Source organism: Polypterus senegalus, chromosome 7, assembly GCF_016835505.1.
Source record: "Polypterus senegalus isolate Bchr_013 chromosome 7, ASM1683550v1, whole genome shotgun sequence".
Classification (NCBI taxonomy): Eukaryota; Metazoa; Chordata; class Cladistia; order Polypteriformes; family Polypteridae; genus Polypterus; species Polypterus senegalus.
In genome coordinates, this window is record NC_053160.1 from 30,739,506 (window position 1) to 30,755,901 (window position 16,396).

The 16,396-nt window shown below is 38.7% G+C and overlaps 1 protein-coding gene across 2 annotated transcripts in view; it reads left to right on the forward strand.

The window, feature by feature from the left end:
• The first annotated feature begins 2,719 nt into the window (after positions 1-2,719).
• Positions 2,720-16,396, forward strand: part of LOC120532436 (ceramide transfer protein) — a 113,679-nt gene continuing 100,002 nt past the window's right edge. For both annotated transcript variants that reach the window (XM_039758422.1, XM_039758423.1), the window contains exons 1-2: positions 2,720-3,336; positions 12,714-12,848. In XM_039758422.1, the coding sequence (XP_039614356.1) occupies positions 3,241-3,336; positions 12,714-12,848 (231 nt within the window). In that variant the 5' untranslated portion in view covers positions 2,720-3,240. The remainder of the gene's footprint in view (positions 3,337-12,713; positions 12,849-16,396) is intronic.

Consider the following 16,396-nt stretch of genomic DNA (forward strand, 5'->3'; position numbering starts at 1 on the left):
GGAAAGGTGTTATATTAGTAAATTAGTATTAGAATTGGTAGTTGAGGCAAACAGGTGGTAGGGACAGAATTTGCCACCAACAGCATGAATCATGCACTCAACCCTCCTTGTGTTAGCATTCTCTGGACTGGTGGTAGCGATGCAGTGGTGAAGGGAATGTTTTCTTGTCACATTTCTGGGCTTATTAATACCAATCAATCATCACTTGAATGCAACAGCATATTTGAGCATTGTTGCTAACCATGTGCATCTCTTAATGGATACAAATCATCCATCTTCTAATGGCTACTTTCATCATGATAATGCACCATGTCACAAAGCAGAAGTCATCACAGGCTGGCTTCATTAACATGACAATGAGTTCATTGTTCTTCAGTTGCCCTCTCAGTCATTGGATCAGAATTTAATAAAACACCTTTAGGATGTGGAAGAATGGGAGATTAGCAGCATGCATGTGCAGCTGCCAGATCTGCAGGAACTGATATATCTAGTTTACATTAGATTAGATTAGATTAGATTAGATTAGATTAGATTAGATTAGATTAGATTAGATTAGATTAGATTAGATTAGACTATTTATTTATAAAACCACATTTAAAAAAACAGAGGTTGCACCAAAGTGCTGTACAAAGAAGTATTAAAATAAACACAATGGATCCCAGAGCAAAAAAAAACCAAAAGCAAGATCCCACAACAAAAACGGGCAGCAGCAGACAAAACACACCATCATTCTCCCAACCGGAAGATCATGTTAACATGGACCAGAATCTCAAAGGAGGCTGTTTAAAAGTAAAACAGGGTCCTACCCAGAATTAGTATAGATAGATAGATAGATAGATAGATAGATAGATAGATAGATAGATAGATAGATAGATAGATAGATAGATAGATAGATAGATAGATAGATAGATAGATAGATAGATAGATGATAGATAGATAGATAGATAGATAGATAGATAGATAGATAGATAGATAGATAGATAGATAGATAGATAGATAATTTTCCCCAAGGGAAAAGTAATGAATGTGTATACTGTACAGTGGTCACATGTATGTCAATGTCAATTTATTTATAGAGTACATTTAAAACAACATCTGTGTAAAATGCTGTAGACAAAGAGTTTAAAGTTAAAGCATAATAGTAACATACAAAATAAACAGAATAAAATACAATAAAAAACAATACAACCAGCAGTACATTAAAACAAACAAATGAGTTAGAGGAGGGATACCATCAGTATCACTTAAGGTCACAGAAAGCTAGAGAGCAGAAATATGTCTTCAATCTAGTTTTAAACAGTTCAGTTGAAATTGATTCCTTAATGTATGTAGGTAAAGAATTCCACAGATAATGTGCAGCAACTGCCAAAGTCCTGACCCCCTTAGCTTTGCACTTAGTATGAGGGACAACAAGAGACAACTGATCAGTAGATCTAAATTCTCTGGAAGGCTGGTGTATAACACACAATTCAGATAAACAGGCAGGAGCATACCCATATACTGATTTAACAACCAGCAGCAAAATGTAAAAATCAATTTGAAAGCTAACTGGCAGCCAGTGTAAAGAGGCTAAAATTGGAGATACAGAGGCAAACGTTTTGTCCCAATCAAAAAATGAGCAGCACCATTTTGAACCAACTGCAACCTGCACATCAGAGATTTATTGATCCCAGAATACAATGAATTACAGTAATCAAGCCAAGAAAAGATAAAAGCATAAGTAGCTCTCTCAAGATCACTAGGAGATAAAAAAGGCTTAACCTTGGCTAAAAGACAGAGATGGAAAAAGCAGCTCTTGACCACAGAATTAATCTGTTTCTCCAAAGAGAAGTTACTGTCACAAATAACCCAAACATTCAGAACTTGTATTTTGCGCAAGTCTACGAAAGAGTCAAGAAAATCAAATTGGTTTATTGCAGAATTGCACACAGCAATTTAAACCTGTGTATCATCAGCACAACAGTGAAAAGGTAATATTAAACTTCCTAAAAAATAGCTTCTATGGGGTGAAGATATATAGAAAATAAAACAGGACCCAAAAATGATCCCCGATAAACCCCACATTTAACAGAAGCAGTAGATGAAAAAGAGGAATTGAAAGTCATTGGAAAGTGTCTACCAGTAAGATATGACCTGAACCAGTTACACACAGCCCCTTTATAAAGGCCTTTGAGGTATGGGAGGAAACCTAACAGGATTTTAAGGCAAGACCTCTGTGTCACCCATAAATGATTTACACTTTTTTGCTGCTTCTCTTCATTAACAAAAATGTGTCAGTTTAATTTAAACAAATTCCACTCATGCGTGTTTTAGGATAACACTCTTCCCCTTCTATACAATGTAATTCATTAAATTGATTAAGTTTCCCAAACGCTGAAGCGGACATTTGGATCCTTTCCATATATTCTCGATGATTCGATGGAAGTCCGGGCTTTCGGACAGGAGCCGTGCATGTTCAAGGTTTCAACCTCCAGCCCAATCGCACTTGAGCCAAATGAGACATCGCTGGGCCCTCCAATCGTTAATCCTCACTAGTGAGTCAGGCAATAACACGAGCTCTACTTGACAGCCAACACTTAGCAGACGGTTGCCAAGGGAACGCTCTTGCCTGGACACGTGCGGAAGGAGGGGCCCGAGGTACGTGACGTCACGACGAGCCAGCGCCCTCCACGACTTGTGAAGTGGCTCATTGCTCAGCGGGAGGAGCAAAAGAGCGAGAGGGAAACGTCAGAAAAGATGGCGTCTGTTTAGGCTGGTCATCCGCGGCCCCATCTGCGTTCATTTAGCCTTTGCCACTGACGGGGCTCACCCTAGTGACTCGTTCGCCTACACATAAAAGAGACGGGATTCGATTTTACCTTGACTAGCGAAACGTGCGAGCTTTGCTTGAGAGCTAATTGTGTTTTTTTAAATTATGACCAGGGTATTTGGTCATGTCCAGACTTTGAATTTTCACGAATAATGAGGAACCCTCAGAAAGGGGCGGCTGAGGTTACAGAAGACTAGTTTGTTCAGGTGTTTTTGATTCCAGTAACAACCTCCAGACGGAGTTGTCTTTTTTGTTTGCTCCCCGGTCCCCTGCCCCTGCGCCCTTATCTTCTGTTATTTATAAATTCTTCTCGATAACTAACCGTCATTAATTACTACCGTTTTTATTCTTCTTTTGGAAGGGAAGCTAAGCTTTGGAGTTGTATATTGCACGTTCTTTTATTTATTTTTTTTGAAAATTGACGTGTCTTCATGTCGGACAATCAGAGTTGGAATTCTTCGGGCTCCGAGGAGGATTTGGAGACGGAGTCCGGGCCGCCTGTTGAGCTATGCGGGGTTCTCAGTAAGGTAAGTACGCCAGCGTGAGGGGGCGGGTAGAGCTGGTGGGTACACCGTCGTTTTGAGGATTCCCTTGTGACATCAACAGTGCTTGTTGCACTTTTTTAAACTTGCGCCAGACACAACGTACTTTCTGGATACTTCGGACAAATTAAGTAATTTTCGCTGTCAAAACTCCCAGGGAGTACGGGGAACGCAATCATACTTTGTGTTACTCGCATTACACAAGGGGTTTATACACCAATGTGTTTCTGCTTCTTGAATGCTTTACTGAGTGAAAAGTGAAATACGTCCGCAAATCATCGTTCATATAACCTAGCTTTCGTGGCGTGGTATGTATTGGTATAGCTATTACTTTGTAAATAAAATAGGAACATTCTCTTGTCAGCCATTTCAATGTCCGATTTCCCTATAGAAGAGGGGAATAGATTATACAGGTGATGGCTCCTAAATAAAGTCGTATGTTTGGGGGGGAGGGGCTTGTCACATGAGCGTCTTTACAAGCTTAAGTAACAATATTCAATAATCATTACAGAAAATCCGAATCCCATCGTCAATGTTCAGGCATCCAATCAGTGCTTTCTGCTAAAAATTATATTCATTTTTTAATTATTTAAAACAGTGATGTCTTGCGTCGTGGAAATCTTTAAGCCTTCCTGATTCTACTTGCGCAATGGAAGTAGTTTGAAGTAGACAATGTCTCGTCACTGTAATCCACCCAGTCTCATTTTCTGGTGGTCAAGTGTTTGCATCTTATTGTGAAATATTTGCAGGATCGCAGATCGTATAGGTAGACCTCTGCTCCGGCATTCTGCTTTGGCGAATGTAATGTTTAACAGAAACATGTGACGGGGATGATAAAAATTGGGTCCCAAGTACGCATTAGTGATTTTTTTTTTTTACCCAGCGTTTCTCCTGATTGGCTGTACGACCTTCTCTTGCGAGAAGAGGGAAAAAAGTACAGAACGAGGTTTCGTTTTTATTTGCTGTCAGAGGAGACCCAGTTTATTTTTTTTTTTCATGCATCACTGGCTTCAAAGCATCATTGGATTTATATTTATACTTGAGATAATCCTTTTAAGTTCCAGATTTGGCCTGTCTAGCTCGTGGTACTTTGCAACACTATTGTGTGTATGTGTTTTTAATGATTGTCTTAAATAATGGTGCGCCCCTGCGTCATGGTTATACTGCAGCTAGATGTAACTTGGTGTATTTTTTAATAGCGGCTTTTTACAGAACTTCCTTAAAAAAAAAAAAAATATATATATAAAAAATAAGTAAAATGTAATACGCACGCACACTCAAAATCACTGTAAGGTATTATGCGGTCGTGTTGTCGTTGGTGTAAAAGAGCCCCGGTAGAATTTCTTGACACACTTCTGTTGAAGAATTCGTTTACTATGTAAGTGCTCTGTGTTAGCGTGTTACAGGGATGATGTGCAGCTTTATTCATAATTGCACTCAGTTTTGTTTTCACTCTGTCCTTCTGTACTACATGCAGGGAGTCGAAAGTGCCTCCCATACTCTGTACAATATTTATTTATTAGAAACTTAAAACATATTTTGTAAGGTAGTGTGAACTGTCAGTTTTGTCTTTTTGAGATATTTTTAGCAGAAAGCATTAATTGAGCGTGTGGAGGTTATAAGCTTTATAGTACCGATGAGGCTTCACCAAGAGTACTGTTTTCAGTCTTGTTTTCTGGTCTACAACAAAAGATATCCAAAGAAGGGAGGCTAGGTTGATTCTGGGATTGAGTGTTATGAGGACAGACTGAAGGAATGTAACCTTTTAAGTTTTAAGCAAATGGAGGTTAAGAATGTCACATGATTGAAGTGTTAAAATTTTTAAAGGAGTTGGCACCGTGTGTTCAAGTTGTTACCTTAAAATTAGTTCAACCAGAGCACAGGTCACAAGATAGAAACTTCCTAAGGTTAAATTTCATACAAACATCAGGAAGTTTTTCTTCACACACACAACCATAGACAAAATATGTTACCAAGTAGAATGGTAGACAGTAGGACTTTTTGTGTGGAAAGGGTTGGCAAACTCTTGGGCTGAATGACCTGTTTTCATCAAAGTATTTCTAATGTTCTACTGACTAAGTCTCTGAACTGTAAATCACACTATTGCAGATTAACCCCTTAGTACCAGCTCATGATTTTGGCTTCTTATGCACTTGTATAGTTGTATGTGTGATGCTTCTAAAACTGTGTTCAACAAAGTACAGTGGCATGCAAATGTTTGGGCACCCTTGCTTAAAATATCTGTTACTGAGAATAATTAAGTTTGCAGAAGATTAACTGATCATGACAATTTCTTTTCAGCATTTTATCCAAGATTAGTACATTGATTTTTGTACAATTGTAAGGGTTAGGAAAGTAGCACTATGCAAAAGTTTGGGCACCCCAAAATATCTGAGGTCTCGGGTAATGTTTTTAAAAGAGTCACGGACCTTAATTGGCTTATTAGGGCTATGGCTTGTTCAAAGTCATCATTAGGCGACCCCAGGTCATGCAAATGGCAAAGCTATATAAATTCTCTGATTCCTCACAGCTTGTCCCAACAGTCGACAGCCATGAACTCCTTTAATCAACTGCCTAGCACTCTGAAAAATAAAATAACTGATGCTCAAAAAGCAGGAGAAGGCTACAAGAAGATAGCAAAACATTTTCAGGTAGCTGTTTCCTCAGTTTTAATGTTATTAAAAATGGCGGAAGGAATGGTAGAGGTTAAGTTGAGGTCTGGAAGACCAACAACAACAACATTTATTTATATCGCACATTTTCATACAGATAATGTAGCTCAAAGTGCTTTACATGATGAAAAAAAGACAAAGTAAGAATTAAAATAAGACCACATTAATTAACATAGAATAAGAGTAAGGTCCGATGGTCAGGGAGGACAGAAAAAACAAAAAAAAAAAAAGTCAGACGGCTGGAGTGGAAAAATAAAATCTGCAGGGGTTCCAGACCATGAGACTGCCCAGCCCCCTCTGGGCATTCTACCTAACATAAATGAAACAGTCCTTTGTATTTAGGGTTCTTATGGAAGGACTTGATGATGGTCATGTAGACTTCTGGCTTTTAATCCATGAATGTAGGAACATCATGGTGCTTTGATTAGGTGGTGGTGGTGGCGGCGGCGCAGGTCGCCACCACAGAAAACCGGGAAAGAAACAGAAGAGAGAGTAGGGGTTAGTACGGATTTTAGAGCGTCCATGAATAGTTATGATAATTAATTGAAAATACAGAGTGTCAGGATTAAACCAAGAAAACTTTCTGCAATATCTGCTTGTTGGATTGCTAGAAAAACAAATAAAACCCCCTTGTTTGACTGCAGAAGACAAGACCTTCACAAATATTTAGCACACTCTGGAGTGGTGGTGCACTGTTGTACTGTGCAGTGACATCTGAACAAATGGTAGAGTTAGAAGACGAAAATCTTTCCTGTGTCTTTGCCACAAAATTCATTACCTGAAGTGTGTTAATGTAGGGCCTTGTGATTTCTGTGATGCAGAAAAAACGGATGGAATCACGGAATTAACACACAAAAACAGATTTTAGATTTAAAAATGAAAATGTGTGAAATTTAGAGATTGAAGGGGTGACTGTTAAAAAAAAAACAAAAAAAAAAAACCTGCCAATAAATTTAAACAGTAGAACTACAGATTATTAAATCACTAGCAAAATACCTGTGCTTCGCAGCAGAGAAGTAGTGTGTTAAGTTATGAAAGGAAAGAAAACAATTTAAAAATAACACAACATGATTGTCAGTGTAATTGTTTTGTCACTGTTAGGAGTGTTGCTGTCATCAAGGATTTGGTTATCATTATTTCTTTCAATCAGTTTCATATTTGGAGGACGTGTTGTGTTCAAGTTACATTCCGTGTTTGTCAACCATTGTAAAGATAACAGGTTTCATTCATCGAAGTGTTCACTACCCAAATCGCTACTCGTGAATCTAAGATGTTTAACAGGCATTCCCAGTATTAAGTTGTGGATTTGCCTGCGAGTATTTAGCGACAGCATGTCTATTAACTTGTGGATTTTCTGCGAGTATTTGGTGACAGCGTCACAAAGTTGTTTTCGTCTAGCTGCATCAGAAAATGTACCACGACGTCTGACGCGCCTCCTTTTTACTGTTTTCTCACAGCTTGGATTGCTGCTGTCATAATCGGTTTGAGTTTCATAGTTTGTTTCAATTACGTTGGTATTTGCAGGACTTGCCTTGAAGTGACATTCGGCATCTGTCAAGCGTTGTAAGCATACAACCGGCTTCATTGATAACTTCGCATCCAGCTTTTGAGAGGTGAAACATTCATAAACATCAAAGTGTCCACTACTCATATCGTCACCTGTGAGTCGAAGATGTTTAAGAGGCATTGGCGGTTCTCCAAAGGTGTAAAATATTTGGCCATTTCGGTAGACTCGAAAGCGACAACCGCACAATTCAGCGGCAGCCATCAACTTGCATGCAGAAGCATAGGTGAAGGGCTTAAGCATTTTGCTCTTATAGTGTTCCTGTGTAGTATAATCTCCTGTACTGTCATCAGTCCACACCTTGAACCTGTTGCAGTCATTCAATACATAAGACACAATGTTCCTCCTGATATCAAGATTGAGCCTGATATGGCCGTGCAAAATATGTAACGCAGAGAATGTAAAAGGCAGGCGGCATCTCCGGGCATGGAAAACACTCGGTAAGTGACATTTCTTTGATTGATGGTGATCACCTCGATGGACATCTCACTACCCAAATCGCTACTCGTGAATCTAAGATGTTTAACAGGCATTCCCGGTATTAACTTGTGGATTTGCCTGTGACTATTTAGCGACAGCGTCTCTATGAACTTGTGGATTCTCTGCGAGTATTTGGCGGCAGCGTCACAAAGTTGTTTTCGTCTAGCAGCATCAGAAAATGTACCACGACGTCTGACGCGTCTCCTTTTTACTGTTTTCTCACAGCTTGGATTGCTGCTGTCATAATCGGTTTGAGTTTCATGATTTGTTTCAATTACGTTAGTATTTGAAGGACTTGTGTTGAAGTGACATTCGGCATCTGTCAAGCGTTGTAAGCATACAACCGTCTTCATCGATAACTTTGCATTGTAATAAACGAACAGTAAAATGGCGGAGAAGCCATGGATTAAATAAAAAGGTTGCAGTTATCAGCAGGGAGACGTGAATACCATGGTGAAGCAAAGAAGGGAATGAAGAGACCTGAGCGACGGACGGCCATATATGGGCAGGCAGTCAATTATGTGGGAGGCGTGGGGATGGGGGAGGCAATATAGGCAGGCCGCCAACTACGTGGGAGGCGTGATGATGGCGGACGCAACGCCACCGCACACGATGACCGAGCTTAGGCAATGGATGTGTATATATGTACGTAAGTAGTTTTCATTTATGACCGTTATGCATAGAATTTCGAAATGAAACCTGCTTAACTTTAAGTAAGCTGTAAGGAATGAGCCTGCCAAATTTCAGCCTTCTACCTACACGGGAAGTTAGAGATTTAGTGATGAGTCAGTCAGTCAGTCAGTGAGGGCTTTGCTTTTTATTAGTATAGATTCAGATACTATTTTCTAGTTTGTTCTTTTTCAAGTGAATGCAGTAAACTGTCTACAGGACAGTGGTCACTCTTTCAGTGATGATGTGCACATCCTGGACAGGGAGGAACGCTGGTTTGAGCGAGGAGTCAGAGGCCATTTACATGAAAAAGGAACGATCATCTTTCACCATCTTACAATGTGGTGATTGCAGCCATTCCCCAACTCTCTGTGAATGGTACTCATGTCCATTGAGCAATGGACAATTTGCATATCATTGATCACACTGCCCATTGTTAGTCAATGGTGCTAGTTCAGTCATTAGGCCAAGGTACTGTTTATAAGCTTGGAGAAACCTGCCATCAACTGAAATTGTGGAAGTCCCTTGGATGAGTGATGAAACATATCGGGGGTGCAGGGAAACTATGTCCAGATGAACAGAATCAACTTTCTAGAGTGTATGCTTTTTTGTTAAAGGCATGTGAATTAGCCAGCTTCACAAGAAAGAAATGTCGAAGCGAGCAGTATCCGATACCCTATGTCAAAAACTAAGAAACATGAGCTTCACTCCAAAATTGAGAGTACCACAATATCCTGGTGACTTTTATGAATTTGGACAAAAACTTTTCTCGAAGTTTTGCCAGCATACCATAGACTGGATACGAAAAGATACTTGCAATGACCACTTCCAATCTAAAACTCTTCTCAAGAACACAGAAAATATTAAGATCAAAAAGTGTTTCCTTTCAGGTAACCTTAGTGGAAACCAAAATTGTTAGATGCAAGACCCCAGTTTGTGCAGGACTTTGTGGGCAAGTGAGTTGGACATACCGCTTGGAAAAAATTACAAATATGCATCCTTTCTTTATTAAGCATTGTAAACAAGGAGGCGTGCTGCCAGAAAACGAGAGCAGTCTTCATCAAACTCATTTGCCCTGTGTCTTTGAACAACATATGGACGTCGTTCTTCAAAAGATTTGTGGTAGAAAAAATTATGTTGTAGTTTATTAAACCACAGATAGCCCAGACCACATAGTGATAGGTTAGTAAACATTTGGCTATACTGTAATTTTTATATAGGCAGTTCTAATTGTACATGAAATTATATTTAACCAGTACTAACAGTCTTTCCCATAGAAAAATGCTATTAGTGAACGGCACTGATTGTTAATGGGATCCCTTTTAAACAATTAACAGTGTTTCTGAATTTAATGTTTTGTTTCGCAGTGACGAGGCACACAAGGCCCACATTTGACTCTTCCATTATAACCTCCACACCTACAAACCTGGGCAAAAGAGCAGGCTTTTCCTCGGATGCAACAAGCCCTTAAAAGCATGGTCTCTTCCTTTTTATTTTTATTTTTTTCCTGTTTAATTCACGGATTTAGCTTCTTGCAGATTAGTTTGCTTTTGCTGTGTAATTAATTATTTTAAGCTATGCAGTAGAAGAAGCTACAGATGCAATGATGCATGTTTTCAGTCTGTAAACATTTGAGAAATAAGAATCATTTGTAATTTACATAATTACAATTACAGGTATTGAAGACCAGTACTTCTTGGCAGATGTTACCTTTATGGAGTGCTGCACTATTTTTCCACTTTTTCACAGGCAACACTTCAGTCCCTTCACAAAAACCAGCTGAATCTTAATGAAATTTTAGCAGTAGCTACAGACAATGCATCATACTGTCTAAAATAATTTAAGGACCTTTTAAAAGGGGTTATGCCTAACTGTGTACATTCAACCCAACCTGTTTGCGCCATGTCATAAGTTTGGTGGGAGAGAACTGGCAGCACTATAAATATTTTAGTGAGGCTGTATCACTAGTGATGTGGGTAAAGTCTGCCTTCTTCAAGAAGCCTGCTGGGAACCCCCAAAGCAGAAACACCAGGTGGAATAGGTGGCTCGAATCGGTAGGGTACCTCTCTGAACATATTCACATCTACAAAAAGTTTTTTCTGGTTGAGAACTCATCAGCTCGGGGTGTAACAAATATCCAAAACCTGGGATCCTCAATTGCGGTCCTTGAGGCCTGCAGTGGCTGCAGGTTTTTTCTACAACCCAATTGCTTAATAAGAAGCACTTACTACAAGTAACACTTCTTCTTCACTTTAATTGTCTCGCTTTTTAAAATTTTAAACCATTATTTCAGTCTTAAACAGCTGTATTCTCTTTTTTTAATGGCTCTTAATTAGCAATAACATGCAAATGACAAGAGACCAGCATTTCTCCATTTAGCTTGTTACCATTTACACCTGTATGGATTTATCATGCTCTACTGGGTTTAATTAAATACTTGGAAGGAAAGTGAAGATAAAGTGAAGGACTGAGAATTGCTCATCCATTTTAGCCTTCAAATCATTTGGATAATAGTCTTAGAAAGGTGAAGAAAATCTAGGATATGAGAATGACCTGACATGCCACAGTTAAAGCACTAACTAGCCATGAAATTAAATTATTGGCAAGAATTGCTTTCTAATTAAGCAGCCGGGTTAGAAAAAAGGCCTGCAGCCCTCCAGGACTGTGATTGAGGACCCCGTCCTAGACCCTAAAAGTGAAGTTAACCTTCATCTCAGGAGGATGCCTCAAACTAGTAACTGCTCTTACAATTCTGGAGGGCACTCACTGTCCTACTGCAGTCTCCGCATACAGCATTGTGGAGCAACTGGGCTCCTACCTGATGAATGGAACTGCAAATTAAGGTTTAGTTGTGCATCTAAACAAGCCTGATGCATATTGGAAGCAAGTCCTGTGGACTGCTGAAGTCTGAATGGATCTTGTTGGCCGCAATGGTACGTTTTGGAGAAAGAGTGCCGATTTTTAAACATGGTGCTGGATAAGTCATGTTTTGGGCTTGTGTTGCTGCCAGTGGCACAGGAAGCATATCATTGGTAGAGGGAAGAAGATTCAAATAAATACCAGCAAATTCTGGAAATTTCACACCATCTGTAAAAATTTGAAGTTAAAAAAAATAGGTTGGGTCCTGCAACAAGATAACAATCCAAACACACCTCAAACTACAATGAATTACCTCAAGAGGGGCAAGCTGACGGTTTTGCCATGTCCCTCATGGTCCCCTGACTTAAACATTATTGAAGATCTGTGGATAGATCTAAAAAGAGAAGTTCATGCAAGATGACCCAAGAATCTTGCAGAATTAAGCCTTTTGGAAGGACCAAGTAAGAACTGAAAGACTCTTAGCTGGCTACAAAAAGCATTTACAAGCTGATACTTGCTAAAGCGGGTATTAGTATGTACTGACCGTGTTGGTTGCCCAAATTTATACTTCAGACCCTTAAAATATTTTTTGGTATTTTGTACCTGTGAATGATCAATATGAAATTGTAATTTTACTTAAAATAGTAAATAAATGTGTCATCTTAAACTTAAAACTGCCTTTTGGTAATCGGTTCATCTTCTGCTTGCTTAACTAATCACAGTAAGTGTCATTTTAAGCAAGGGTGTTCAAACTTTTGCGTGCCACAGTACCTATAATAAATATATGGTTTATTATTATTTTTTTTAATTCTGCCAAAAATGTTGTAGTTTTTTTTCCCATTATTGTATGTTACAGAGCTGGCGCATTATTGCTTTTCCATTTTCTCATTGTGAATTGACATAATACCTTCACCCCTCACTCAAGTCTGAGTTGTTTTAATATTATACACTAGGCTATAAAAGTGACATCACGTTTGCTCTCCCTAATTTACTTTTTGCAAATGCCTCCTAGTTTACAAGTATTCAAGTATCTTGTGTAGTTAACCCTAAAGCTTGTATACTGATTTTGTTTTTTTGTAATAGTTAATAATTGTTTTTCATATTGCTTTGTTTGCTAGTGGACCAATTATATTCATGGATGGCAGGATCGATGGGTTGTTTTGAAAAACAACACTTTAAGTTACTACAAGTCCGAAGATGAAAGAGAGTATGGGTGCAGGGGATCTATTTGTCTCAGCAAAGCTGTCATAACGGTAATGAATATTTTATTTACTATTATGAGTATGCACAATATTGTTTCATTTTTCAGTGTTTCCATTGTGATAGTCAAGATAATGTTACATGTAGTCCTTGGAAATATTTTAATTAAAACCACAAAACAACTAGTTATATTTGGCTTCATGATCTTTTTCTTTTTTTTTTTTTTCTTTTTTTCTACACAAAACAGATTTTGATTTCGGAGTTTTTTGTTTTTGCTTGTACCTTCCTTTTCTTCAAACGCTGTTATTCCTGCCACCTGTTAATACTCCTCCACGTGTATTTTATTCGCACCACCCCATTTAACTTTTACCTGTTTTCTCATTTACATATTAAGGTCACCACAACATACCTACCCGGCTGCATCCTAGGGGACAATACATCTCTGGTGGCTGTCCACAGAACATGGACATTTAAAGACAAAGTTAAATATAGTTACAGCCATAGAGACTTTGGCCAACGTTTTGTCCACCCCCCCTCATTTTACAGCAAATGTGTTGTTCTCAATAGAGTCAAAAACTGTTATCCAAAGAGGTTTTTTTTTGCATAATGGTGCATAAAGATGAGCTGTGGCACAAGCAGTTAAATTTCTGCATTTAATGCACATCTGTTGATGTGTGGTGTGAATGACCAGTCGTACACATGCTGTAATCCTTGGCTATGCAGTAGTAATGAGCCTTTCACTGCTTGTGGCTCGACATAGGTGTAATCTTTTTGATTAAATCAGCTCGCCTCGGCAGGTACATGTACAGATTGCATATTCTAATAATGAAAGGAAGTAGACAACATGGAAACTTATGATTTTTGTTTTTTTTATGTTCTGTGTCGAATCGGGCTGACTAGGCCACTTGGCTTCTAATATTCCTTTACTGTGCTCAAGCAGACTGCCCCCAATCATGAAGAAAGTGTGGTAACGAAAAAGACCATTACATACATCTGCTTTTCAGCATATATTCCTCTTCCTATAGTGAACCGTTGTGCCTCGGGCTTGCTCCAATAATTCTGCTCAAACACAAATCGGTCATGGGTTCATAAAATGCTACTTGTTTCAGGTCCATTTAAATTTTTGTTTGATATTTGGAATAAAGAGAATGCAACATGACTTTGGAAGAGTTATCCGAGGGGATAACTTATTATACCTAGGGCTGTTCGATATAACGATATATATCGGATGACAATATGAAAACGTCTATCGCTGCACATTATGCTATCGTTTGTTTCGTGGTGTCGCAAAATAAACTGTTTACGGCAATATTTTTTTCATTGTTTTGATGGCCACCACGTGGATGCAGACACACTAGCATAGCTGATGAAGACGAGGCAACACCTGGTAGCTCCACACAGAAGGACCTTGTTCCTAAACGAGGGGCTACCTCTGTAGTATGGAGATGGTTTGGATTTGAAGAGTCTGACACGGACCAGAAAACGGTACTGTGCAAATTATGCTGCAAACCGATTGCTACCACAGACTCCAACACGACAAACCTCTTCTACTACCTCCGCAAAAAGCACGTGAGCGAGCATGCAGAGGGTTTACAACTGAGAGGCAGGCCACGTAGGATATTACAGTTGTAAAGGTACAATTTAAACGAGCATGTTAAAAGCTTGGAAGATTAATTGTTACCAAAACAATTTGCTTAAGGCATAATTTTCCCTGCAGCGTTTGCTGTCAGCGTTAATCTTGTTAAAATTACGTTTACGCCACAACTGCATTAACACGGCAAATCTCCGTTAACGAGTTACCGCGGATCGCCCCGTGCTTGGGGCTGGCGGCATCAACACGTTAGCGCCGTCCAGTCCCACGCACGGGGCGATCAGCTGTAACTCATTAACGGAGATTTGCCACACTACAATTGTGCAATTTAACATTTTACTAGAATGTAGCCTAAAAAATATTATATTTAATATATTTTTGTCGTAAGCCTTATTGCTGCTACAGTTTGAAGTACAATGTTTTACATTTGGTTTTGACAGTTAATGTTAGACTTGTATGTATTTTGTTTGAAGGGTTTATTGGCCTTTATATAGTTTAGTTGTTAGTGCTTTGATCCTTTTATATTTAATGTATGTTGTGAGAGTTATTGCTGCTACAGTTCACATTTTGTTTATGTCAGGCATTTTATATAGCAGTATTTTATATTGGGCCTTTAGTAATTTGTTTTTGAAAAGTGTTTTATATTTGATACATTAACATTTTATGTTTACATTCTAAGTCAAGCATTTGCTCAAATGTTCTAAATAAAAGAACAGAAATAATTATAAGTTGAGTACTTCTCATTTTTGATTTTTTTAATTTAAATGAAAAAAAAAGGAGTGGTGATTATATAAACTATTCACTGAATACAAAGAAAATGTACTATATCGTGATATAAAATGAAATATCGGGATATAAGATTTTGGTCATATCGCAATTTTTTTTTTTTTATAAACCTTCTCCAAAGTATTCATGTGGAAGATTTAAATTGTTAATCTGTATGCTTTAGGAGAGACATGTTTTTTGTTGGTCAGACCTATATACATACTAGAAAGAGAAATCCAGTAAAGGTCAAAACGTTGAGCAACAACATTATTTAGTCAAATATATCTTCCATTAAGTTTGTGAACTGCAGCACAACTCTACTAAGGATGAGAAGGTGAGTGGAGCAGTGCAGCCAATGGAGGCAGTGATGAGATGGATGAAGTATTGTGAGTGACAGTGGGAGGCAGCTTAACTAATTAGCCTTGTGCAAGTTATTTTTTTCAGTTTAGAAGCTGCCACAAAAAACAATGAGAAAATTCTTGGTGGTTTTTTCAATTTAACATGAAGCCATTCCAGCACACTGCCTATTTTATTTTAAGATTGGCAATATTTGAGAGGAAAACGAACAGCAGACAATAGTCTGTGTACCCATAGTCATACTGCTGGTTTCCTTGAGGTTTCATTATAAAGCAAGGAGAAGCTTAGCAGCATTTCTTCCTAAACAGAAAGTTCTGCCGGTAAGAGTTGAGATACAGACAGAACAGGTCTAAAAGAATTAAGAGTTTCAGGCAATAGAGGTATTATAAATAGATAAGAAAGAAGACAATGGGCAACATACAAACGTCTACAGGTTAAAAACAGGAGGGAAGAAACACAACAGGTGGAGGAAAGTGGCTGGAACACTATGTGTACAAAAGTGACAGATCATTGGGTTCAAGACCAATCGGGTAACACTTACTGAGATTATGGGTAAACGTACATTATGAATCCCACCCCCAGGCAGGGGCAGTACAGGGAAGATAGAGGTCTGTATGCCAAACTTGAAATTAACACTAGAATTACCAGAGCCTACGAAAAAACTTGTAATTCCGTCCCACCTTAAATTGCTTCTTAAATCCCTTCACACCTCTCCGCCTGCGTCCTTTGTCCTCTAAATGTGCTGATAAAGAGAAGCTAGGAGCAGCCGGCTATTCCATCCCCCCACCAATTTAGAACGTGCACGAACTTCTCTCAGCTCATGCCTTGATTGAGTATCTGGGAGTGAAGTGGAGTTTTAGAGTGGAAATAATAGATCATTATTTGGAA